The 27,126-nt window shown below is 41.9% G+C and overlaps 1 protein-coding gene across 1 annotated transcript in view; it reads right to left on the reverse strand.

Moving 5' to 3' along the window:
• pcgf3 (polycomb group ring finger 3) overlaps positions 1-27,126 on the reverse strand; it is a 75,534-nt gene that overhangs the window by 39,340 nt on the left and 9,068 nt on the right. Inside the window, exon 2 of the mRNA XM_008291720.1 lies at positions 1,681-1,790. Coding sequence (XP_008289942.1) covers positions 1,681-1,695 — 15 coding nt within the window. The 5' untranslated portion in view covers positions 1,696-1,790. The remainder of the gene's footprint in view (positions 1-1,680; positions 1,791-27,126) is intronic.

Here is a 27,126-nt window from a genome sequence, read left to right on the forward strand (position 1 = left end):
ACGGCTGTATTTTGATGTATTGTTTGTAGCCCCTCTCGAGTGAAGACTTTTCAAAGCTGTCACCTTGGTCTGACTCGGGGGATGCAGTGCACACAAAAGGTAGAAAACCTAAAACACTACGTGTATGGATGTCACGTTGTAGGAACGTTATCAAGGCTCTTAAATCAAACCTACATTTCTTAAAGGCTCCCCGACAGCCTTTTTCTTTTAAAGCTTGGGATTCTCTCAGACTTTCTGTTCATCAATATCACAGATAACTTTAAAAACAAATTCAAGGAGAATGTCTGAGCTGTGATTCTGAAAGAAGGTTTGCTTTGATACCGCTGGAGGCAGTCCTTCTGTAGCAGACAGACACCCTGAGGAGACTCCACTGGGCTTCCCTGACTCACTTTCACTTTAAAGATATCTTTGTGTCAGACCATAACATGAAAGCATTTGATCTTCTGTGTCTCCAATCCATCAGGATCAACTCTAAAACAAACAATTTAATTGTTTTTTCCCCCTTTGTTCATGTACCAACAAGAAAAAGGTGTAATTTTACCCACAGAGACACAGAAACGCATAGATCAGGTTTCTTGTAAAGCAAAGACCGACCAGCGCACAGGAGCAGCCGAATGATCAGATGTGACATAACCAGCAATGATCACTCAGATAATGGCTGGTTGTACTCAGTGAATGAGACATCGAGACAGTCGGCGTCCATTATTTAGAGGCTCAAACCTTCACTGACTGCTCACACTGAACAGGTGTCCGGACACCAAACTCGACAGACCACCGTCGAACTAAGAAAGACTCTGGCTTTTAGTTTGAGGATGTTTTTGGCATCCTATGACTTCATGAGCCCATGAGAACAGTTAGGGGAGAGATAATTAGCTGGTAATTTGATTAGCTGGTTGAAATTAAATAACTGACAATGTGGCTTGAGGACATTTTTCTTTAAACACGTGAGAATCCTGTGATAGAAACTGAATATCTTTAGACTTTAAACGTTTGTCTGACAAAACGTGCAATTCAGTGAAACTTTGAACTTGAGTAAATTGTTATGGGAAGATGTCAGTGTTTTCTGACATTTAAGACCAAACAATTAATCGGTTTATTTAGAAAATAATCAGCAGCTTCAGTGTAACACAAAGCATTAGCCGCCTTCCTAATCAGAACAATCTTCAAAGGACCGTGTGATCTCGTTAAAGCGGAAAAAAATCAGCGTGAGAGCAAAATCATTTTAGTTTCCAACACTAAATTCAAATGTTCATCCTCTTTTTTCCCCCTTATTATTACCTAGTATTCCTAAGTAATGTGTTGGCGTGTTGCAGTTTACAGTTGGGATGATGATTATTTGATCAACTGATTAATTCGTTGTTTGGTCTAAGGCCATATTTGCCATTGTGGCCTGCGGGAAAAACTTAAGAACATTTTCATCTATTTATATTTATATATTTAGTTTGCTGTCTCAGAGGAGGAAAGAAGGCAGAAACTATTCAAACTCAAGACACTGGAAACCAGTGATTGCAGTTTTTCTGCGACATTACTCAAGCTGGTTGATTGATTATCAAAACAGCTGATTAATTTAATTGTTGACAACTAATCTAATAAACGCCTATCTGTTTCATTTTCCCCGAGTTATTAGACGCGTCCCACCTCTGACAAACACACAAGTGAAGCCAGCAGTGCGGTCCTTACCCCTAATACCGCCATGCGTCGACTGTGGATGGTGCAGCAGCCACGATTCTTTCTGTGGTTGTGCGGCCGACAGTGTTAGCTGCTCATCATGGAGAGCCTCTCATCGAAGCCTGTGGACAGAGAAAGAGGCAAAAAATAAGGCTAACGTTAGAAGAGTCATTTTGAAATCTGAAAGATGTTGAATGGAACAGAAGGGCTTGGCATTGTGATGGTTTCAAGTTAAGAAGAAAGAAGAACAGCTGGAACAAATCGTTCAACAGTGATGTTCTTTGAGAAGAAGTCATTCCTGAACAAAGATAACACAAAAGCAGTGCAACATGCAGCCCCTTCAGCTCCACAGGAACAGACAGACATTTAGGGAAACAGTCTGGAAACAGCTAGCATCGCAAAGTAACACTTTAAATTTAGCTTCTTTGATTCTTTTTTTTTTTTTTACTTCATTCAAAAATCAAGTCATGAGCAGGACTATCTCGTGGCTGTGAGCAGGTCGTGACCATGAAACAGACTGACACACAAACCCCAAAATTAAAACGACAAACTGCCATTTAGTCCACTTTGGTTTGTAAATATTTAAATAAAACAGATTTAATATGCTAAATATAACATAATAATGAGGCACATTTTGTTTCCTTTGGACAGAACCAAGCTAAGCTAACTAGTCTCCAGCTACAGACTTTGCATGCAAATTGTACTCCATTCAATTTTATTTATACAGTGCAGTTCACAACACATGTCATCTCACAGCGCTTAACATGGTATGGTGAAGACCTTATGAATTTAAACAGAAAACACAACAAACCAAAGTCAACTCAATGCCTTACAACTTCTCATTTAAACATCTCCACTGAAGAGAAGACACATGCACAATTGAATTTTAAAGCATACAAATAAACATTTTGCTCGAACCAGATTTTGTAAAAAGCTCATTCTGGACTCGAGTCGACCAACAGTCACATGACTAAAAAAATCAGGGGCATTTTGACTGAACTGCAGGCTGTGTTTACATGGAGCAGAGAGGAGACACATGAGGAAACAAATTAAAAAGTAGGTAGTGAAGTGTCTACACTATGTAGAGTCACCTTTTTATTTTTCCAGTAATAGTGGCTCTTGTGTGTACAAGGATTAATGCTGGATTCTTGATGTTTTGCAATTTCTGTAAAACAAATAAAGAAACTCATCCATCCATTATCTATATACCACTTGATCCTCACTAGGGTCATGGGGGGCTGGAGTCTATCCCAGCTGACTCAGGGTGAAGGCAGGAGACACCCTGGACAGGTCACCAGTCTATCACAGGGCCACACTTAGAGACAGACAACCAAGCACACTCACATTCACACCTACGGACAATTTAGAATCACCAATTAACCTCAACATGTTTTTGGTCTTTGGGGAGGAAGCCCGAAGAACCCGGAGAGAACCCTAGCTGCGAGGCGATGGTGCTAACCACCGAGCCCCCTTGCAGCCTTATGAAGAAATTCAATTTACATTTTTCTTATTTATTTCTGGCACTACAACTATGTCATACTGCACAGAAAACATTTCTGAATTCTCTCTACTTCCAACCACGGCTGTGCTGTTTCTACAGAGGCCAGTGGGTAAACTGATTTATCTTCATTACAATCTCAGGAATTCATTGGAAAATTTCCCAAAAATTATTTTGTATAATTTGGTTTTACTGAACAACCTAAGAAATCTGCCACCCACAGAGAGTCAACACACACTGACTACTACAAGAAACTGCATGTCACAGTACCACCCACGCCGCTTCATTGATGAGCCAAATACCACAGCAGTGAATGCTTGGTGAGAAGGAACAAACAGAAAGAAGAGGATCTCATGTTACACCACTTTAAAGCACAAATCCTCCACAAACGGACGCAAATTTCTCGTGCCGGCAGCTGTGACTCGTCCTGCCGTCACGTTGAGTGATTCATTGCCTAATTGCAGGAGTCCGACTGCTCTGGTTGTGATGGAGGAGAGAACGCCAGACGAACACCCACCACTCCTCCATCCTCCTCTTAGTTCACACACAGAGTTTTTAAAAAAAAAACAAAAAACCTGCCTTTAAAGTCTCCGGTGACAGCGGAAAGTCTGCCAGCCTGCCTCTGTCTGCTCATCAGACCATGAAATTAGCCCAGTTAGTCGGCAGAGATGAGAAGTGGTGAGGGCAGCTGAGGACACACACTGTACTGCAGCGTATCAGAGAGCTGCCACACGCCCATGAGCTTCACACAGATGTTCCTGTCACATGACGCCCAGCGATACCTCTGTGACGTAATGTTTTATATTTGAGCATCGCTGGGGTTGAGCTAAGGTCACGTTCACATCAAGCACAGTTCTGCTCCTTTCTGTGGGATGTGAGCGTGCACAATAAATATTGAAGGTGGTGGGTATCAGAAGACAGACGATGACATCTGCCGTGAGCGGTTATTTACGCCTGAAAGCCTCGACATGTCAACACAAATCAAGGACAAATGCCTCTCCTACAATACGCTCCTATAAAGGGCTCCGCTAAGACCACAGCAGCACAGAAAGTCAAGGCTCTGTGTCACTGTAACAGCCCTCTGCTGTTCCGATTTCAGGATTTACAACAGATTCTGGAATATAACGTTCTCTTTATAGATCTTCTCCACTTATTTTCCAGACATTCTGTCGTGTATATTAGTCTGGCTGCACCTCAGTATCATTCTGCTAGAACAGTGGCAGTGGACTAGTTGTAACACTCGCAGACAGAGAAACGAGCACCGTCATTAAAATGGATAATGCACAAAAAAATAAATATATAGCAGGACTGCCTTCCTGCATGATCGAAGCCTTTGCTGCTCTGAGGTTGTTGTTGTTGTCCTAGTAGACTCTGGCTCATCTTGACAACATGAGCCCAGACTGGAAGCCATAAAGCACCACAGAAGTCTGTGTCCTGGTGTCCACTGCTAGCTAAACTACCACAATGCTCTCTGATTTCCAACAAAGAAGTGATCATGGTCCATGCAAGCAGTTAAATCAGTTTCATTGTTGGGAACGCGAGCGATTTACCACAGCAAACAGGCATTCAATCACATTAAACAGTAAGAGGCTCCACCTACTCCTCCTACAGCTGATGGACAATACATTTACTGACATGCACATCCCTCATCTTCTGCCTTACTGCTTTAGACTTACATTTGTTTTTTTTAAATAACTTAACTAACGGCAATTAATTAATGAACCAATAACCATTTAAACCCCTAAGTTTCATTGAGCAGAGTCTTTAAAATCTGGAGGTCATTTTCTAAACTAATCAAATTTGATCCATAAAATATTCCAAAATTATAAATTTAAACAAACCTAATGATGAATCTAAATTGTCAGGTATCAAATCCTCTTATTTGAAATGCTGGGTCCAGTGAATATTTGCCACTGTTGCTTGAACAATACCTAAATTATTCCTCAGCTATCAGTCAAAAGGCTGCAGCAGCTCCAGGATGCTGAAGCATAAAAATGTCCAAGTGGACAAGTGGTGTCCACACACTTTTGACCATGTAGTGTTCTTGTTTCACCTTTCTTTCAGGTGCTGCATCTGCATTTATTCTCAGTATGTTGATCTGAAAGCACTTTATTATTTGCAGTGTCAAGATAAATAAATTGCAGATGTTTGCTTTTGAAAAGGTTTCCTGTCCTCATGAACTACGGCTGGATGGCTGGAGGGATAACGCTGGAGGAAATACATATATATATCTATATATCAATGATGAGACACAACAAACCACTCCTGAGTTCAGCTCAGTTCAGCACTGAGCTCAGGCTGCCGCATTCAGGGTCATCTAAGGATACCGGCTCGATGAAAGCTGAAAACACATTACAAAAGGCAGCTTACATCCACCAGGCTGGAGAGCCTGCTTTCACCAGCTTAATGGAGGCGCTGTTATCACTGCTCGCAGTCAGATATTAGTATATTAGTGGCGTCCTGGAGGCCAGGGTAAGATGTATAACATTTAAATGCATCGACTAGGTCCAATTCCAGAAAGAGGTCTTTGTAGTATGTCTTCTGTAACTACACCATATTTAGAGGAAGCATAGTTAACGTCCTGAGCCAGTTACGCTGTCAAGGGGAGAAAAAAACCCTTAAAGCATTCAGAGCCACACCATGAATAACTGCGTCTTAATTCTGCGACGGAGGAAAAGGCTGTAACTTTTGTCATCTTTTATATTCAGAGCTTCATATTTGCTGGACCTATGAACGGCTATATTTCACATATGCACCAACCAAACACCAGCTGAGGCTCAAACGGAGGAAAAACGCTGCACATTTTCATCTACTGCACTGTTTAAGTCGTTAACCTGGGAGTCTGTAACCGTCGTTAGCTGCTACTAAAGTTTAAAGAGAATTCTGTGATTTGCCAGATCGCAGCGCCTGTCGCCTTTCGGAGGCAGATGTGAAATTAACCTCCCGCGTTTATTGCTTTCGCCCACCTCCATGTAATTTCTCTTGCGCTCTCTTAAACAGCTCCACACGCAATTTTCAGCCCAATGTCAGACATTCATCTTCATGGCAGCAGTGGAGAGACATTTCACTCCAGCTTCAGAAGAGCTTTACAAGACAAGGTCGGTTGTGCAGTTTAACAGCGTGAGCGATTTCGGCGAAAGCCAAGCGATTGATCGAATGTTGTGACTAAAGCAGCACAATGAGATTGTATTCAAGCATTTACAGAAATACTACACACAACTGCTGCAACTACTGTTTATTACTGACTATTATTTCATCCATACAAGGTCAGAAAACAATGAAACTCATCTACCTGTATCCCAGAGTCCAGAGTGACGCCTTCACATGTTGTTTTGTCAGACAAACAGCCCAAAACTTGAAGATTATTAAACTTCAAATCAGTTGAAGACTAAAGAAACCAGCAAATATTCACAGCTGAGAAGTTGCTTGCTTAAAAAAAAAAAATACTGAAACAATCAAAGGCAGTTCATCTTGATCAACGGACTAACAATTAATCAAGAAACTGGAGCAGCTCTACATGAGCTGTGCAGTTTAAACGTCACTCTTCATACAGAAATCACATTAAACGCTCAGAGAAACTGAGAGCGAGACTGAAACTGAAAACTGTGGGATTGAAGCAGCTGTTCCGTGGATCTGCGCCCACTTTGACGACCTTATTTGTCACGTTGATTCACAATGGGACTGAGTTCATCATCATGCATCCTCCCACTGAAACCTGTCCTGCAGCAACTGTTTGCCACATTCACCCCGGCAGCACGCGCTCAAACCAGTCGCTCTGGTTTTATCAACCACTGAAACGACCACAAGAGGCTGATCAGCTGCCTTATGGATTCTGTTTAAAGTTCAGGGTGACTAATTTAAAAAAAAAAAAAAAAAAAGACACCTTTTTGTAAAGATGTACAGCCTGTAGAGCGCAAATATAAAGAGGGTTTGCTGTGGACTGTGATGTCCTTCTGCTAAAAAATGAAGTAAGAAAACACCACACATACGTATTCTTCTTTGCTTCGTCAAGCGTCTCATCGCTCTGAGGTGCACAGCTTTTTTCTTGCGAGATGCTGGACATCAGTTAGAAGTGCTCATCACTCATTTCCACACCAAGGGTATCGCCTCTGTTGGTGGGTTTGTGAGCAGACATTGCATCACACTTCCAGGGTTTCACACTGAGAGGTAAGTGAGCTGAAGGAGAGGCGGGGGGATGAAGTTCAGCAAGATTTATGGTCTGTCCAAACTGCACGTCAGATGCTTGGATAGTGTCTCTTTCCCCAGATCGCTCTGACATTAGACAGAGGGCGTCGTCTGTTGTGTGTGACTTTTAACAATTGCTGCTGTATTTTTATAAGCCGCACTGATGCTCCTGACATTTAGCAGGTTTGCTTTTGAGTGCCTCCGCCCTGGGAGAGGAAATCACTCAGTTTCAACAGGGTTAAACATAATAAAAACAACTTATATCACTCTTTTTAAACTAATTATTGGCCACACACTTGTTTGAGATGTTTCGCTAGAGTAACTGACTAGAGACAAGAAGCTTCTCTGAGTGTGTCTACTGATGCACGTGAACATTGTGTAGCAGCCATGAGTAAATCTATATTTTTGTTACAAGGATAAACAGCAGATTGATTATTGTTATTTTGATTGTGATCTTTTTTGATGGACACATTTGATCAGGAGATGATGGGCGGGGATTTAAGCTCACCTGTTCACCACTTCACCGGTGCTTTTGTGAGGAGAAGAGGGCGAGGCGGTGAGCTGGGTCGCCGTATTTTTTGTTGACCGCTTTTTCGCTATGATGCTATTTTGTTTGATTATTTTGATTTGGAGTTTTTCATATGAGTTATGAGCCTGTTTTCCTTTAATAAAAGGCTAAACTTATTTAAACGCATCTCCGTGAATTATTATTTAACCGTGCGTCAGACAAACAGACCCAGGCTCAGTCTCTCAGCGACACGAGGACTTAGATGTCGCTACACATAGCTGCAGCTTCAGAAACAACCTTGGTTACACGCTCCCTCTAAGCTTCAAAAGGCTCTGCATGCACATTGGTAACACTGCACAAGCCGATTCTCATGCTATGGTTACCGCTGAGGTGTGAGGAACAGTCAGGCATTCACTGCAGCGATTGTTAAATAACTGGTTCATAGGTTTTGCAGTCATGTCCTGCACAAGTTTCTTGCACTGTGCACTGTTTCTATCGTGGAAATGAAGCTGCATGTTGCTAAGTTAAATCTTTCATTTTACTTGAGTCACACAACTTTACAAAACGCTTTAACATTTAATACAATAGCCAACATTTTGTTCATTAGATTGACTCAGATGGAGGGAAAAGCATTCGGCTACGAGTGTGGACATTTAAATTCTGCTTTAAAAAAAAAAAAAAGGTTCACATGTTTGAGCCCTTTTATGACTTTTACCAATACTAAAATGTGAGCCGGTTGCAATCCATCTCAGTTTGTCAGCCAAACATTTATATCTTTATCAGTTTGTGAGCTTTTACCACGAGTGGGTTTGATTTTTTTTCCATCAGTGTTACACATACAATTTCTCTTGGCTGGCAACCAAGCTTTTGTGTCAGAGCATCAACAGTCCAACTTGAAACATTAAAAAAGTACAATAGCTCCAAGAAACTGGTCCCGTGATGCTGGCGGAGCAGCTGCCCTCCAGACAGCAGCAAACAGAAGCAGTGAGGAGTTAGGAATGGTACAAATCAACACTGCTTATTATACAGCCAAAGAAGACCTGCCATTTAAATTTAGCTCCCAGATCATCCTTATGGAAAAGAACAAAACATTCATCTGCACTTGTCTGTGTAAATTCTCAATCATCCAGATTATGCTAATCCTAGAGGCTTCGTTAAAGTAAACAGCTGGACTTATCTTGAAGACATCTCACCTCTCATCCAAGAGGCTCTTTCAGTTTTGACTGACTGACGGTGAGTTTCAGATGTGAGGAGTCACCCCTGGCTCACATGGTTAATGGCCCATTACCGGCTCGTGCCTCAAGGTGTGAATCGTTATGGAAGCAGGTGCTCTCCTGAGCCGAGCCGGGCGCTTGTGATGCTGTTGTTTAGTCTCGCCTCCGTATTTATGTCACTGTTCCGGTGAAAACCCCAATGCAACCCTATCACTGTCAAGCAAATGTGTCGTTATATCCATTTTTAAACAATATTGCATCTCCTGCCTCTCCCTCTCACTGACAGCCGTCTACAAACACATCTCACACATGGTTGGAATGATGATCCGGCCCTTACAACCACTAGACGTACTTTGGCTCACTGATCCGGCCCGTTCATCCACACAGCCAGCAGCAGTGTGAAGGCATTGAACAGACTTACTTAAAAACCAATTGTGCCTGCATACAAATTTACACTGCTCGTCATAAGTCAAAGCTGAACATAGCAACACGTTTCCCTCAATGTGGCTTCACGACTAAACGACCTCTGACGTCCATAAATGTGCTTAGAAAATATAGACAGCTGTGGCGCTTGCTTAAGAATCATGTCTGTATATACACTGCAACAGGAACTACTTATACTGAATACTTTAAATGATATAACTGTGGCAGAATGTAAAAAGCAAACACGGGCTAAGACGTGGCCTCAGGTTGTAGCCCAGGGCATGACTATCTGACTGCATGGCAACGCTATTATCCCTGGCTGCATCCTCCAAAACCTGGCCAAATTATCGGCAACTGCAGGTCCAAAACTTCCACAGCGAGACTTTGACAACTTATTTCTCTAACCCAACACGCCCAGGTTCAGATGTACCTCAACAAATCTGAAGGTCTCATCACAGCTCTGCTCATACTTTCCTACAGTCTTGTGTAAATAAATGCATGCAGCTGATATTTACCAAAGATTATCCTCCTTCGGCTGCTTTTGATCAACAAGAAATAACAGTGAAAGTTATGAGAACCTGAGAGATTTACCATAATTACTTGGAGCTAACTGCATCCACTTGAAAAAGGTTTCTTTCTTATTTTCCCTTTTACACGATCACTCCAAGGTTGCAGCAAAACCGTCAGTAGCTCAAACCTCCCTACTAATAGCTGCTAATTGTGAATGGACCAAACAAGGTGACTATAGATAAGAGCAATGCCTTCAATCCAAAACATTGTCGAGGACTTCCTTTTTGCCGCTCTTACATAACAGGTGAAAGCAGAGCTGAGTCTCGCTGCCCCTCAGAGGGACAGAAATAGCAGCATGGGTGAAATTTGATGGTTTCAGTGATCCAACTGTCTGTGAGGGTGAAAGGTTCGACGACCCGACTGACCCCCGAGAGCAGCGACGCCAGCATATCGAATGTCAGTTTACAGTAGCAGGTTCCTAGTAGCGGGCCATTAAGCAGCACAGTTTTGTATCCTTTAACAGGAATTTGATGCTAAAATAGTGCAAATGTAGTTCAGAAAAAGATCTAAGAATCTTAGAGGAATGACAAAGTTTGTGGACAGATTGTCTCCTGTGCTTGGAGACCAGAAAATATCTACATTCAAAGACTACATCTAGTGACACGTCCAAACAATTATAGTGTAGACGCTGAGAAATAGGCCGCAGCATTAGGTTTTGGTTGTTCTCACCGTCAGCTTTCTTATTAATACCACTGCATGCAACAGACAGTAAGACCTGAATTGCTAGAAAGCATCAAAAAAAGTTGCGTTTTCTCTTTTGACATTAGCTTTAGTTGCTGCGACACAACATTCTGCTCATTTCTACACAAAGTCACTACCCATAAGTACCCCCGTAAATTTCATTCTTTCAAAGAGCTGAATCAAATTAAAGTTAGTTTAAGGTCCGAAGCCCCTGAAGGGTCACGGTGGGAGATTTCGTTCTACTACTTCTGCATTCTCTCTGATCTGTAGAGAGCTGCTGAGCAGCATTATGATGCACGATTATGTATTCGAGCGCTGCTGGTTGTAGCCACAGCGTGAGTGGGCGATCCTCAGCTGTCTGCATCCTCGCTGCTACATACACGACTGGAGGAGACAGTCCCTCCATCTGAGAGCTCTAGTAGTATGTGCAGAGGGCTTCTTAGGCACAACCAACACACCGACTGGTAAAGTGTGTCAGGCGTAGTGGAAAAAAACACTGAGAAAAACCACACAGCTAAATGTGTGGGAATGCCACAAAGTAGATCAGGGGGGGGAAGTATGTTGTATGTTTAAATAAAGCATCAGTACCTACAAATTTATCAAGTTTATTTTTGTATGGGATTGTGGATCATATTTCTAAATACACAGCGATGGATGAATCATCTGAGTGGGATATATACGCACCCACTGAGTCCTACAACAGAGGAGCAACCTGGAAAAAGTACAAGGTATGTGAGCAATCCACATGTGAAATTAAAGGACAACACTGGTTTACTTCAACCTGACAGGTTTTCTGTTAGCATCCCTGGATGAAGATCAAGGCAGTTAGCAAAATGGCTGTTTCAGGTGGATAATTTCAGCCCAAGGCTATTTCCAGGCTAATTTCACTTTGAGCTGTCTGTAAATGACTCCTGGAAATGTCTGTTGTTGACAGAAAACACTTTCTGTACAACTTTATTTCGTTATACCGTCTTCATTATTTGACGCTTTTATTTTGAAGGCACTTGAGGTGGAAACACACATCTCACAGGAGAAGACGATACAGAATCAAGGATTGTTAAAAACGATATTTTGCTGACATGCAATACTTTTTTTTTTTTTTTTTTACAAATTAAGCACCTGGCTAGAATAGGAACAAGGTAGTGTAATGTTTAACTAGTGTACATGTGCATTTTATATGCTTTCAAACGATAACAGAATGTGATTTAGGTATACTAAAGTTAGCTCAGTCTTATCTCTTCTCATGTTACGTCCTTAGTTTTTCCACATGTCTCTTGGTTCATACAGTGTATGGTCTTTTGTGTTTGTTCATTGCGAGAGCTTATTTTATGTTTTGTCTTTTAGCTGTTACGGTGTTTCGTGGAGAAGCGGTCTACAGAAAAATAAAGTTAAAAAAGCTAAAAATGTTGGGCTGCCGCTGTAGCTCACCTGGTTGAGCTGGCGACCCATGTACAGGGGGCTGTAGTTCCTTCCCCCATTCTCCTCTCCCACTTTCCTGTCTCTCTCTTTACTGTCCTATATAATAAAGGCAAAAAGGCCAAAAACATAACTTAAAAAAATAAATAAATAAATAATAAAAATGATTGTGGCAGCTCTAATTTGACTAACTTCTACTATATAGCTCTTATCCTGGTCATTAAAAGGCCTTTTTGTCGAAGTTATCTGGATCTTCCATCATTTCATATGATCATCTATGTACTTTTTTAAAAATCATAGCCTTCATATTAAGTGAAAATACATATTATGAAACTTTTATGTGTTTACATGTGTCTCAATAAACATATTCTCTTGTAGTTGTACAGGGCAGAGCATGTGCAATCTGGTAATTGGAAAACACTTGTGGCTAGTGCCAAATGGAAATAAACGTCCCTGAGGTGTTCACGTACAGTAACTCACAAATCAGGCGAATGACAAACATTCAAATGCATTTGTCTCGATCACTTTTTCACAAAAGCAGCTATAATTGTAGGAAAGGTCAAGTCATGCGGTTTCATTTGATATGTGCTACAACTTGTTGCAATAAATACGTCAAGATCAATTCGACCGAGGAAGTGGGATGGGAATTTGGATGCAAAGTGTGTTCGCCAGGCTCTGAGGTTTAAAATGATCCAGTCGCCCCCATATGGGCAACTTTGTGACTCAGTTCCCTGAATGTTTCCAACAGAGGGGTGTAAATGCATCATGATCTGTGGAGCCACAACAGAGGAAAGAAGATGGAGAACAAAAACTGAAAAGGAAAATTAATTCCTGAAGGTAAAAAGTTTTTTGCCGCCACTTCGGGTAAATCTCCAGGAACAGCCACATCACGTTGTCCAAAGTCTCTTTTTGCATTGTTTACATGTTTAACAGCGGGTATTAGAGGGTTCCATTTGTTATCGCGTCCAGATACCGCTACTTCCATACAACACATTTACAGTTTCCAGTGCGTCCGCTGACTTTGTGCCACTAATATAATGTAAATCATGCCTTTAGCGATAAGATTAACAACGTTTGCAGTCAATCATGAGCTGAACAACTGCCCCAGTAGCTGATAAGTACACACAGAGACAGACACACACACTCTGGCATCACAAAGAGCCCCTGTTGGCCTGCCTGTGGGTATTGGAGTGTTTGGCCTCGGTATAAATTGGCAGCCAGCTGGAGCGACGGACACTGAAGGCCTGCATCAGTGGACGGAGCGGAGGAGAGGCCTCTGCTTGTTGTGGAAGCTTTGGCTTCACTTCAAAACACACACACACACACACACACACACACACACACACTTGTGGGCCACACACACTTAGGCTAAAATCTACACAATGTACACAAAAATGGAAATGCACTCTTGCCCGAGCATTCACACACACGCACACACGTCCACCGTCACACACACAGTTATTGTCTCCTCCTAATGCTGTTTGATGGCCCTCAATCCTGCAGCCAGGACTCGGTGCCTGGGGAAATCAGTCAGACAATAGATGCGATCCAAAGAGAAGCAGACTGCAGCAGGCCAGGAGGCCGGACGCGCTGCCAAGAAGCAGCAACACTTGAATAATTGAGCTTTGAGTTGAGGTTGTGAGGGCGAGCAGTGGAGTTAGTGAAGCTAATGTGTAATTCGCCTCACAGGTCAGACAAAACACGGGGAAAAAAACCAGACCCTAAACAGAAAAACCGCAGGTCCTCGGGTAATCTGAAATGGCTACTGAGGGGCTTTCACATTTTTAGCTTTAAAGAAGGACGGACATGTACAGCTATATCTGAGGGGGTCGAGGGTTAGACGGCAAGCAACACAAAGCATGCGACCGAATGCTGCTCTGACACACATCTGCTCAGAATGGCTGAGACACTTCTCTTCTATTTTACTTCAAGCTAAGAATGAATCAGAGCGAGCAGCGCGATATCGGGGACGAGTGCAGGGAGGCGCCGTGCAAAAAGAAGCTGATATTCACACATCTGATCACGATGATAAGACAGAGCTGTAATCCCCCAGAAAGCATCCTGTTTTTAAGGTTTGTCTTCCACACTTATGCACTGTAGTACGAAGAAAGTTTATCATCCTTCCTTTGCTGAAAACAAACGAGGAGTCTTCTTACATGCTTCCTACACGTTGGGTATTTTTCCAAGGCTAAAGTCAAGGTTTAATGCAGAATGAACCTGGTGATCTGGTCATTATGTTAGAAACTGTTCTTCATTTGGCAGAAAATGGTAAAATATTTTTAAAGTCCAATGATATCATATCACATAAAACAAAGACAAACTGAGAAGCTAAAACTGAACAATGTTAAAAGATGCTCCTCTACAAAACAAAACAAGTCCTGCTGGCTGCCAGTACATTTACAGTCAGCTCACTGAGCAAGTCATCCATCAGTAATTAGAAGAAAGTCAAGACAGATCAGATTTTTTACAGACCCCGGGTATAATGGATTGAAAGTTTTGAAAACATACTTTTCATAATAATGGGTGTACCTTTGGCATTTACAGAAAAAATGCCCAATATTTTATGCATCTTTTCCAAAAGTTCTTATATTATGATCTTCAACATAATATGTCTGCTTCGTACTGAACTCTCTGTATAACACTTTAGAAATTATGCAATATTTTTCTGAACAATAACATCTGCATCAAGTTGGGATGTTCCTAACAACAAATGTCCCAGTTGAATTAATAAAAATGTAAGGCCGTGCATGCAGGCATTGCACATTATTCAACAGCACATGGCAAGACCTCATTAAATTGAGGTTACCAACTAACGTTTAAAATAGCCACCTTGCAGGTTAAAGATCAGGTGCCACTAGTGGATGTGGTTGTGCGTTGCTCCGGTTTGTTCAAACACACCCTAAATACAACCTTAGGTTCACATGGTTTTATCAGATAGCATCTGTCCCACTTTCTACCTCGCTGGTTTACAACATCCACATATTTGTGCGGTGAGAGGGGGAAGGGCTGCGTAACAACTATTTGATGCAACAGTTAAACGGTGCTGTAAATAAAATATGAATATTTTATCTGAACAAACCGCATGTCTTGTGCCCGGCTAATGAGGGTAGCAGCGTCATTTAGCTGAATAATTGCATAAAAGAAATGGGAATGTACCGCTTACTGTACAGCATGAGGATAAGTGTTAATTGCAGGTATTTATTATCATATTTATTTGTGTGTTTTTCTGCTTTAGTGCTCCTCACTTTGCCGTCAATGCTATTATTTTAAAAGAACAGTGATGACTTTAATGAAAAAGAAAATTGGAAAAACAATGACCAAAGTGATAACGTTCAAGTCCGACTGTTTGGCAGCAGAAAGTACAACAATCACACAATAATGCTTCAGCAGTTAAATGAATATTGCATATATGAATCTCATTGCTCGACAGGGACGTCAAAGAATGTTGTTTTAAAACGTGGTCACCTCAAGAGAAGTTTTTGCAACCACTGGCATGCAATAATTTTCCTGCATCCATGTCTGTTGAAGTTTCATCTCCCTAATTATGTATCTACAAAAGAGCCACTGAGTTGAGCTGCTTCCACAAGAGTTAAACTGTGTAAACTGAGGCTCAGAGCAAAGTTATGATCCCAGATAGATGGCCCACTTTAAATTGTACCAGGTTCTTCACTGGAACACTGACACCAGAAAGGATTTGTGGTGTTATTCTGATATTATAAATGAACACGTCATGACTAAGACTCATTTTTATCATCAACCTACACATCTGAGGGCACAGCAGTGACGCAAAACATCTATTTTCAACCCTCCGCTTGAGTAACTGTCTGAGAAGGTCAGATTGATCCTGCTATTGATCACAGGGCCTGATGCCCTCTGATGAGAGAGCAAACAACACTATCACTACACCCAATCTGGAGCTCCTGTTTGCTTACTTGAAGGACCTCACATGCTTTCTGCAAAATGCAGCGCGGTGAGAGATTAAACTAACTGAGCCACTTATCTCTGATTTAAAACATGCCAGGAACTCTGACTTACAAAGAGATAAAATACAACTATGTGGAGCAGTGGTGTAACTTTTTAATCACATACATGAACTGAAGTCATGTGTGACTTAAGCTGGGATGAGCTCAGGTGATTGCAGGAGGAACTGTGTAGATTACAGCAGCAACGCTATCCAGGTTTCCCTGATCCTCCAGCGCCATGACAGCGTTTAAACAGAAAGCCACTCATGATACTGTAAGGAGTTAAGGACAAATGCTTCCACTAAATGACACACACACACACTATGAGCATCGCAAAATTCACTTGTTATCCAGTTACAAACACAGGCTCTGCTGTGGAGCATGCGGGGGTCCTACTGTGCAGACAGACAGCACAGCTGTAGACAGAGAAAAGATATCAAAGAGGAAACAGTCTCGATATCCAGAGGCTGAAGACACACTGGCCACCCCGACGGCAGGAAGACACGAGGGATACACTTCAAGAGACACTCTGATGAAATCTAAAAACACATGGTGCTCTGTTCTCTATCCCCATCTGCTAAAAAATACATCATCTCTTGATATGTACACTGTTCAACATCAGCTTGTAGCAGGTAGACCACGTGTTGCGTTATTTGTTTCTAATTTTACCACAGTTAAAACTTCACCAGTTAATATTTTATATGAACATCTGTTCAAATAGCAGTGTGTAACCCATTATTAACTATCTCCTTAATTGAAAATGTATTGTTTTGTTCCACTCACATCAGCTTCATCTCAGCAGAAAAAGCTCTAATAAACCTTCACTACCTGTCCAGGTGAACAGCAGGTGAACACAGTTGGTGCAGACTAAATACATTGAAGATGGGAGTCAATATTAGGGTTGGGCGACTGAATCAGTTATCAGTGATTGTTCAGGTTGTTTATTGGGGTTAAAAAAAACATTTTATTGGGCACCGCTATAGCTCACCTGGTTGAGCTGGCGTCCCATGTGCAGGGCTACAGTCCCAATGTGGAGGTCATGAGTTCGAATCCCGCTCATGACCCTTTCCTACATGTCCTCCCCCCATTCTTCTCCCATACTTTCCTGTCTCTCTCTCACTAACACTATCCAATAAAAGGCCAAAGAAATAACTTTTAAAAAAAACATTTTATTTTGTTTGTATTTTGCTAATTTATTGGTCTACCTAATTAACTGGGTAAATAATTCAAAGCATGTGCTCATAGGAGTTTGGGTTGCATGTGTGCAACAAACAAGTTAGCATCACAACAGAGGTGATAAACTCACTGTAATCAACAAAAACTCTGTAGATATGCCCAAATGTCTGCATTACAATATATCTAAATGTGTTTTCTGGCCCAGAATAGGCAGTATAGGCCCTGTTCATGCAGCATTACGACGGCGTGTCTCTGCTTCATCACTGCAGAGTTGGTGCAGACAGCAAAAGCTAGTTAGCAGCTACAAGCCAGACGGCAGTAAACACATCCTAAAATCAGGAGTCTCTCTGCCACAGTTAGGAGCAAAAGATCTGAAGGGGAACACCAGGTTCCCTACATATTGTAATCACGCTTTATGCATAAACATAACACATACAAAAATACACGACTACAACTTTTGCAAAATGTACATTGCGCTTTATCTATTTACGCCTCTTGATTTATGACATATTTTTTCTTCTAGGAGTGTTTATGGACTCGTTGTTGCTGCTCACTCTTCACGCAATGCTGTGTTAAGAACAGATACTCGTTTATCGGAGTTAACCTGAATGCATCAGTTTTGGACTCCTTTGTGTTGAGGTGTTCGTGATCCCAGCCATCAGTGAACTCTGGATTGATTCTGTTCTGTTTGGAAAAAGAACAACAGTTGTTCCTCCTGCACATGTTGGGATACAGAGTGTTGTGTTTGTCAGACAGACAGAGGGAGAGAGAGCGGAGTGCAGCTTTACAATGAAACACGATTTTCTCCATTTTAAAGAGCAACAAACGTGTAATCAATACATGGTGGTCGATGTTGATGTTGCTGCTACCAGTAAATGTATGTCAGGGAAACAGATGTGATGCCACTGGCTTCTGTTTTAAATACACTATTAAGATTATTAATTAAGATTATCATTAAGACTTTTTCCGCTAGTTAAAGAGCTCGACTTCACGCCACTGTTTCGCTCGTGATAACAGCAGCGCCCTGGACCAGCCACACCTATTAGCTGCAGTCATTCCAAACACTGATAACCTCTCCTGAACCCAACTGCTGTTTGGTCCACTTGTTTGCAGCTCGAGATGCAGATACGATTTCTGTCGGTCTGTCAGAAAGCGCCACATTCAGTAACTCCAAGAAATCAGGAAGATCAACACCCCTGACAGCAATCTTTTATAGTCAGTGCTCAAATTAAAGTGTAGTGACACCAACACACACAGTCAACTTTAATTAAGTCATTAAACACAAGTAACAAGCACTGCTGACTCTGCAGCTCCAGTCAGGGGGAAACAAGTACGGCAGCTTTAAAACCACAGACTGTATAAAAGATGGACGTAGCTGCCGTGACGTCACCCGTTGGTTTCTGCACTGAGAAAATGAAGCCAGGGTTTTGCTACTTCCTGGTTGACATCTTGGATTTTTGGAGCCAGTGACGCAAAAATCATCGGAGGGGGGCGGAGCCATAGGAGCAGCGATTGGTCAGACGGATTGAGAGGCGGGCCCTCTCTGCCCGCCCACATTTACTGCCTTCTGCTCGCTTCGTCTGCGTCGTCGCTGTCAATCAAGCCAGCCACGCCCCTTGACCCGCAAAATGTTGACAATTTTTTTTAAATTCAGTATTGATTTATTTTCAGATTGGCCACCTGATCTCTGGATTTGATTATGAAAACTAATAAGAAAAAAATCCTGAGCTGTAGGAATGCAGTATGTGGTGATCTGTGATCACTTCTTTTCCAATTCAAGTCTATGGGAGCCAGGGCTTTTTGGAGCCAGCAGCTAGCGGACGTAGTGATATTGCAGGTTTTTGACACTTCCGGGTTGGCTTCATTTTTCAGGGCCGGTTGCTACGTCCATCTTTTATACAGTCTATGTTTAAAACCTCTATTTTCATGGAAAATAATGAACAAAACTGCTTCACTTTTCCTAAAAATACAAAAACTGAACAGGCTTACGACTGGAACGTTGCCCCACGATGCAGCACAGCAGCATCCCGTGAAAATCCTCTGTACAGCAGATGGTTCATAGCACTGACTAAACAGCAGCTCAAATGAACCTGAGTCAACTACATCGTCAACCTCTCGACAGCCATTCGAGATGAGTGGAATAAATAAAAGGCTGTCAGAAGGCTCAATGTGTCTGTTGTCTCGCAGAAATTTCAAACGCTCTCTTTCTTCTTTGGAGTCGCAGCAGTGAGCCAGGCTTTGGTGCAACAGTGTAATCTTGGCTACATGTTGTCAAGATGCAAAGCAGCTCTTCTCCATCCCAGATAATAATCTGCAGGACCACCAGCAGCCTGCCAAATGGTGCTTTCATTTTGGCTGTGACCACATTTAGTTCGCTGGTCACACTGAAGGCTAACCAACTGGCCTCTTTTCTGCTCTCAAAAATCATTCCTGTCATTACTATCAACACTGATGGCTGCATAGACACAGTTTAGCGACACGTCCACGTATTTTGTGGAGTTATAAACATGTCTGAAAATTGTTTTTAAAAAGTCTTGTTTTGTTCAAAACCAAACATATTCCATTTACTGTCTTAGACGAGGAAATAAAACAAGGAAATACTCCATTTAAGAAACAAAATCAAACAGATTAAACATTTATCAAAATAGCTGGTGATTAATTTCAAAGTTAACAACTAATGGGTTAGTCATTGCAGCTTTAACTATAATATAACCACAAGTTGCACATCACTATCTGATGCACAAGAGGTATAATGAATTTCTGTCACATTAACACTGTACAGCTTTGACTGCATGTAATGCCGGACACTGAGTAACCTAAACTGAAGGCAGCAGCTCAGAGGGAGGCAGGAGATGATCACAAACCAATGAGAGCACAACGACAGACAGCAGGGAAGAAGAGAAGCAGCACCTCAGTTCCCAGTATTGACGATATGCGTCCTGCCCTGATTTTTGAGTGCTTCATTTACCGTTTCATCTCTTAACTTGTGGCTCGCTACAGCTTGCTAGCACATAAATTCGTAAGGACAACACCAACACCATATCAACCATAGATATAAAAGGGGACATGTTGTGCTTTAAGCGACCTTTTGTCAGTTTTATTCTGATATGATGTCAAAGGTTTAAGTGATACTCAGCTTAAGCTTCAAAACTTTACAAACACATATTCTAATGGTCTTACCTCTAAATCCCACATCAAACTGATATCAGATTATTCTACACGTCCACCTAAAGACATCCGTTTAGTCTTTGTTGTTAAGGCTGTTCAGTGGATTTTTCAGTCAGATAAGAAGTTTTTCAGTCCTAAATTATTCAGCGAGATGCCAGAATATAGATAAAGATGCAGAAATGATGCGTGATATGTTCAGTTTACAGGATCTATTTATTATGAACGTGAATTGTTTTAAAGTGGAGGCTGCTCACCTGGCACAGAAAACGTGCTGCAATAACGTCAGAAAACTTCTTTTACACTTATGCTAACTACATTTACACTGCGTTTAATTACATGTTATAGAGAGACAATGTGTGATGAGGTTTTCCATCAATATCATGGTCTAGTAATTAAATTGATCATTTATAAAGAGACAACTTCAACCCGACTAAGCAAAAATACCCTAAAATTTGAATATTTCAATTAAATCACTTGTTTTTAAATGTACATGTAATTTGCCAAAAATTTCCAGATTGTGTAAAAAAACTAAATAAATATTTGCCATTCATAACAACTGAGAAGTGAAAATGGATTCAGCTGTGACCGAAAGTCACATGACTGAAGTTTGGAGACTCTTCAGAAGCACTGGGCTGAACTGCAGGCTGTGTTTACACAAAGCAGACAGGAGACGAGTACGGTAACAAATGGAAGTTGTAAAATATCGATAACATGTGGGCACTTAGAACCATATTGTAAATGCTGATTCCAGTTTGTTTTGTTTTTTGTGTGCAAAATGAGCCCACAGAGAGTAAAAATCATAGACTGTATAAAAGATGGACGTAGCTACCGTGACGTCACCCGTTGGTTTCTGCACTGAGAAAATGAAGCCAGGGTTTTGCTACTTCCTGGTTGACATCTTGGATTTTTGGAGCCAGTGACGCAAAAATCATCGGAGGGGGGCGGAGCCATAGGAGCAGCGGTTGGTCAGACGGATTGAGAGGCGGGCCCTCTCTGCCCGCCCACATTTACCGCCTTCTGCTCGCTTCGTCTGCATCGTCGCTGCCGACTGTCAATCAAGCCAGCCACGCCCCTTGCCCCGCAAAATGTTGACGATTTTTTTAAAATTCAGTATTGATTTATTTTCAGATACCATGCATACCATGAAAGGAATGCGGTATTTTGTGATACGTGATCAATTCAAGTCTATGGGAGCCAGGGCTTTTTGGAGCCAGGACTAGTGGCCATAGTGATACTGCAGGTTTTTGACACTTCCAGCTTGGCTTCATTTTTCAGGGCTGGTTGCTACGTCCATCTTTTATACAGTCTATGGTAAAAATGTAGCAGGAGGGCCCAGGAGCTGCTTAGGATTTAGGGTGCTGAGCTATTAATGGATACACTGCAGAAATCTGGACAGTACAATAATGAATGTACACGTGTGAAAAATGTAGTATCGTCTGAGCTACTTGTTGATTAGGAAATGTTGCATTTACGATTTAAGTTGTGATTTTATAGCAAAGATTAAAACTCAGTCAGTCAGTATGTTTGGTTAAAATGTAAATGAATTCAGCACTGAAGCCTTCCGTGTAACCGTCTCTTCCTAAAGGACTCGAGTGTCAAAATCCACCCAACGTACCCGGCCTGTCTCCAGGCCACTGTCAGAAATGCCACTACTTTAACAAACTCTGTGCTGACAGCGTGCGCGAGTCCTCCACCTGCCACTTATCCTGATGCATTTTAAACCTTTATTTACTCAGGGAGGGTTTGCTGAGCTCGTGTTTTCTTTCTTCGTGTTCGCTGCTACACCCAGTTAAGCCACAGTCACCTGCAATTTGCAACTTTGCCGCCCGGCTGCTGTGACCGGGAGCCGTTCGCCTGAAGCCATGTGAGGAGCAGCAGCAGCAGGTTGTGGAGGCCGGCGGTGCTCGTCCCGGTGTCCTGCTTTCACCGCAAGACGGGAAATAGAAAACAAATCTTATAGACAAAGTTTGGATCGATAACCTTGAGCGCTTTGAGCCACATCCTCCGCACGTAGCATTTTATGTCCTTCAAATTACACTCGCATTTCCCTTAAGACCTTTACTTCCGCTCGTAAAAGACCACGTTGCCCTTAATTTCCCTTTTTACAGCAGCAGGGACCGGACATAATGGCAGCCTGTGATAATGTGGACCTGCAACTACTCAATAAGAACAAAGTGAATGGATCAACGTAAAATAGGGCCGCAAATAAGGGTCATTTTCATTAATGAATAACCTCCTGATGATGTCTTTTCATCAAGAAAATGGAAGTGAAATGAAAGTCTAAACCCACTGATCCATAATGAACTAGCATCCCACGTGAAAAGCAGCAAATTCTCACATTTTACAAGCTGCAACCAGCAAGTGTGATTTTGTTAATTCAAGAATGATTCCTACAATTGACTGACAAGCAAAACTATTTCCTGCCGATTAATTCATAGATTAACCTTTTCAGTCCTCAAGTGAACTGTTTCCTGTTCTGCCCACAAATCAATGCATTTACACTCCTTCCAAGTCCAGTGGATCCAATTTATAGCCAAAAAACAACTAAATTATTATTATTATTGGGTTCAAAAATGGGAATAAATCTGTGTTTTATTACCAACTGGTGGATAATGCAGATTTTCTGACAATTTTTATAAAAAAAAAACAGAAACAACTCACAATTATTTCACTAATAATTACCCTGCAGAATGTTTTTTACATAAACAGGTTAGTTTCCTAAATTCTTAAAACATTGCAAAAGCATCCCCCCCATCAGATTCTCTCTGAGCCAAAGGCGACATCTTTAAATGTCTTGTTTCATCCAACCAACTGTTCAAAACCTAAATTACTACATTTGAGAAACCGAGACCAGAGAACGGTTTCGCTTCAAAACTTGTTTCAGGTCTGAACACAACGCCATCTCCATATTCTGGGGTGGAAATGTGGCTTTCTGTGTCGGTTACAATTCTCTTTATCTATTCAGCCACCGAGGCTTTCGGTCCTCATGCAAACCCACTTATTAGTTATTAAAAACAGACGGGCAGCACACAAAAAAACCTAACTTCTGATGCACCAGTTGATTTTTCCGAAGAGAAAAAAAATCTTTTTCAAACAAGAAGCTGTAAATGCATTCATTACTCAAACCTAATAACTAAAACGTGAAAAACCTCATATTCCTAATATTCAAAGCGACTTCCCTCTCAGACATGCAGCCCTCCCTTGCGTGTCTGAATGAGAACCCTGACTGATCACTTCTCTGTAAAAGTCACAACGGCAGTCTGACCACGTTGGACCGAGCACACACCAGCCACGTACATCGAGATGTGTGAGGCAATTTGGGAAAAACCTCCACATTTTAGAAACATCCATCCATTATCTATACACCGCTTAATCCTCACTAGGGTCATGGGGGGCTGGAGTCTATCCCAGCTGACTCAGGGTGAAGGCAGGGGACACCCTGGACAGGTCACCAGTCTATCACAGGGCTACACTTAGAGACAGACAACCAAGCACACTCACATTCACACCTACGGACAATTTAGAATCACCAATTAACCTCAACATGTTTTTGGACTGTGTGGGAGGAAGCCAGAGAACCCAGAGAGAACCCACACTGCACGGGGAGAACATGCAAACTCCACACAGAAAGATCCCGGGTGTCCTCACTGGGACGTGAATCGGCGATCTTCTTGCTGCAAGGCGACGGTGCTAACCACCGCGCCACCTTGTAGTCTATTTTAGAAACATTCATCCAAAAATTTAAAACATAAAACCACAGACAGCAACAGTTTGTGTGCCCACATTACACAACACCTGTCTCATTCACTTTCTCACATTTATTACAAACTGAAAAGTCCATAAAGATAAAAAAAATCCTTACTGCAGTGAAAACAGACTTTAACAGGGCAGACTGATGAGACTCACTAGAAATAAATCCAACACCTGTTTAGAGAATACACCAACAGGAGCTGTACATTAGTTAGCTGCCTCCAGCTGTTTCGAGGCGTATTCCCTCCGTGTTTGTTAAATATAAGCAGCATCAAACAACCACAGGATCCATACGAGCATCTCCAATGTGAAAGATGTGCACGTTTACGCAAGTGGAACAACAGTGGTGACTTCATTAAGAGCTTATTCTTATTAGTATTAATGATCACACTGGACTTTACTACACCTCTGACAGGTGAGCTGTCACACAGAATCACATCATAAGCTGCAGTTAAATCACTTGTTAACCAGCACATTGCAGTCTCATTACTGCATTATTGTGCAGTGTGATATTTGTGTATGACAAATGTCCCACTGTGGCTGTCTTCATCACGGTTGGAACGAAGCCATGAGGAACGCTGAGGTACAAGCGAGCGACATGTATGTCTCTAAAAACAGCATTCTGTGTGTAAAATGGACCGTAGGGATCAGACAGACGTTGACCTTTTAAGTGCACATTTCTGAGGCCTAAAATTGAGTGTCACTTCTCTCTTACACCTGTCACTTGACAAAGCCACGCAGCGCTAAGCGAAAGCTGTCTAGGTCAAGCGGGCCCCCTCTTCTAAAGGCCTCGGCCTGCTGACATCCAGGATAATGACACCACAGAGCCTGCAGCAGAGAGCATTAAGAGAGGAAGGACAGTTCCTGGACAGCCTCCACTGAAACACCACTGCTGGTCACGTCACTGTGAGGGGTCGCAAGAGAGAGGAAATATTTGAGCCCCTCCAAAATATGACTTTCACCACTGATTCACACATTATGATAGCTTTTGCAATTAATATTATGTTGAGTGTATAAAATATTAGACAACGTTGAAAGCAATCCCAAATCCACAAGGCAGAAATTGATGTCTGAACAACAGTCCAAATGCAAACATGATAGATTTACAATAATAAAAAAACAAATGACTGATAAGTTATCAATTAATCCACTGTCCACACAAACCGCTCTGAACAACTGCTGTACGAGAATTCCTCATTTCTTTCAGAGGATGTATGTTTTGGAAAGAACTTCTCACAGCACAAGATTAAGCACCACAGCAGCAATCAAACATTTCATTTTGACGCCGAACAATCAGTGAAGTTTTCATTTACCAGATGATAAGTACAACATCCAGATGCAGGCTTCAGCCTGTGGTGGACAAGACGCTCGCTTCGACAAGGAGGATGCAATGAGCCATTACGTGGGTTTGTTGGTTAACAGGCTCACAGCAGCGTAGTCTTGCCCTGCTTTTTTTTTTTTCCTCTCTTTTAACCGCAAACCGTGGGCTGCAGGCCGCAGGAGGAGACACGGTGACTCACACACAGACCCAGCCATGACAGTTATTACCCATTTACTGTACAAGCCGGGCCAAAGTACAAGGCAAGCAAGTAATTAATTCCTCATTTGGCCCATCGACGTTCATTTACAAAGGCTTTCTGGGTTCGTTAAACCGACAGAGATGCTAAACAGTGCTGTCACCGGCGCATCGCTCTGTTACAGACTTTGGGGAGAAGTGAGACCTTCGCTGACCCTTGACCACGTTCTATCAAACAGCTGACAGACCACTAAATAAAAGCTGACCTGGTATATTGTCGGCCTGCAGCTTAGTTTCAGGAGAAAATAAAACCGGGCCCGACAACAGCAGAGGTGTGACGAGGAAGAAGCGTTTCCAAGCAAATCTTTGAACTCATTGAATTCTATTCATCAGCCTTTTCCTAAACTCAGATTATCTGTTAAATTTAATGTGGCTCATTCTGGGCAGCTGGTCTTTATGTTAAAAAAATAAATGAATAAATTTTCTCTTTAAGAAGTAGAAAATGTTTAGATCGCTTTAGTTCATGTTTGAATTGTAGCTTGTGTGAACTGTGGAAAGTTTACCCAACTAATAGAACTGATAAATTACATGCTCAGACCAGGATTAACTGCCCTTTTTTTTCCCCCCTTGGAGCATACGGCCACAATAACACTGACAGCAGAGGAAGGTACATAATTGAATTTTGCTGATTTCCTGCTTTACAGCCTCGGCAGTTAAACCATAAACTTCCCAGAACCGAAAGCTGTTGCTGGAGGAGAGCAGGCCGTGTGTTGTTGTTGAACTACTGGCCTATAAAAACATAGAAATAGGAAATATAAGAGAGGCCCACGGTTGTCAATGTGGTTTTATCTGTTGAGCAGCCTCATGGTTTAGTTAATGGCATATAAGACGCCATTAACTTCATCTGTGCCTACTGACCACTCCAAGACACGTGGTGCCTGGTGGAGCCGGATCAATATATCTAATCATTCATCAGCTGATTGTGGACCATAACTCGTGTGCATAGTTAACCCGTTATAGGGCACTCGTTGAAAAACTTTGCGTTTTATTGGTGGATATAAGAGGACGTTTTTTTTTTTAGATTTAAATCAAAGTCTAAGCAGTTACCACAGATGATTCCTCTCCCAAATAGAGTAAAAAAAAATCCAAATAATATGTGGATAAATTATTCTAAAAAAAAAAAAAAATGAAGGAACAGTTCATTCCAAATCACCAGTCTGACTAACGGAACTTATTTAAAAATCCCTCTGGCTGACTCGTGATTGGTCAGAGGCCATAGCGACGGTGTTGTGATGTAGTCTGACCTTCGCCGATTGGCTGGACGAAGTCACGTGATTCCGCCCTCTGCCGTTTTTAAGGCTTGCGAAGACCCACGGATGTTTTTGATGGCA

Source organism: Stegastes partitus, unplaced genomic scaffold (genome assembly GCF_000690725.1).
Source record: "Stegastes partitus isolate 25-593 unplaced genomic scaffold, Stegastes_partitus-1.0.2 Scaffold758, whole genome shotgun sequence".
In the NCBI taxonomy this organism is placed as follows: domain Eukaryota; kingdom Metazoa; phylum Chordata; class Actinopteri; family Pomacentridae; genus Stegastes; species Stegastes partitus.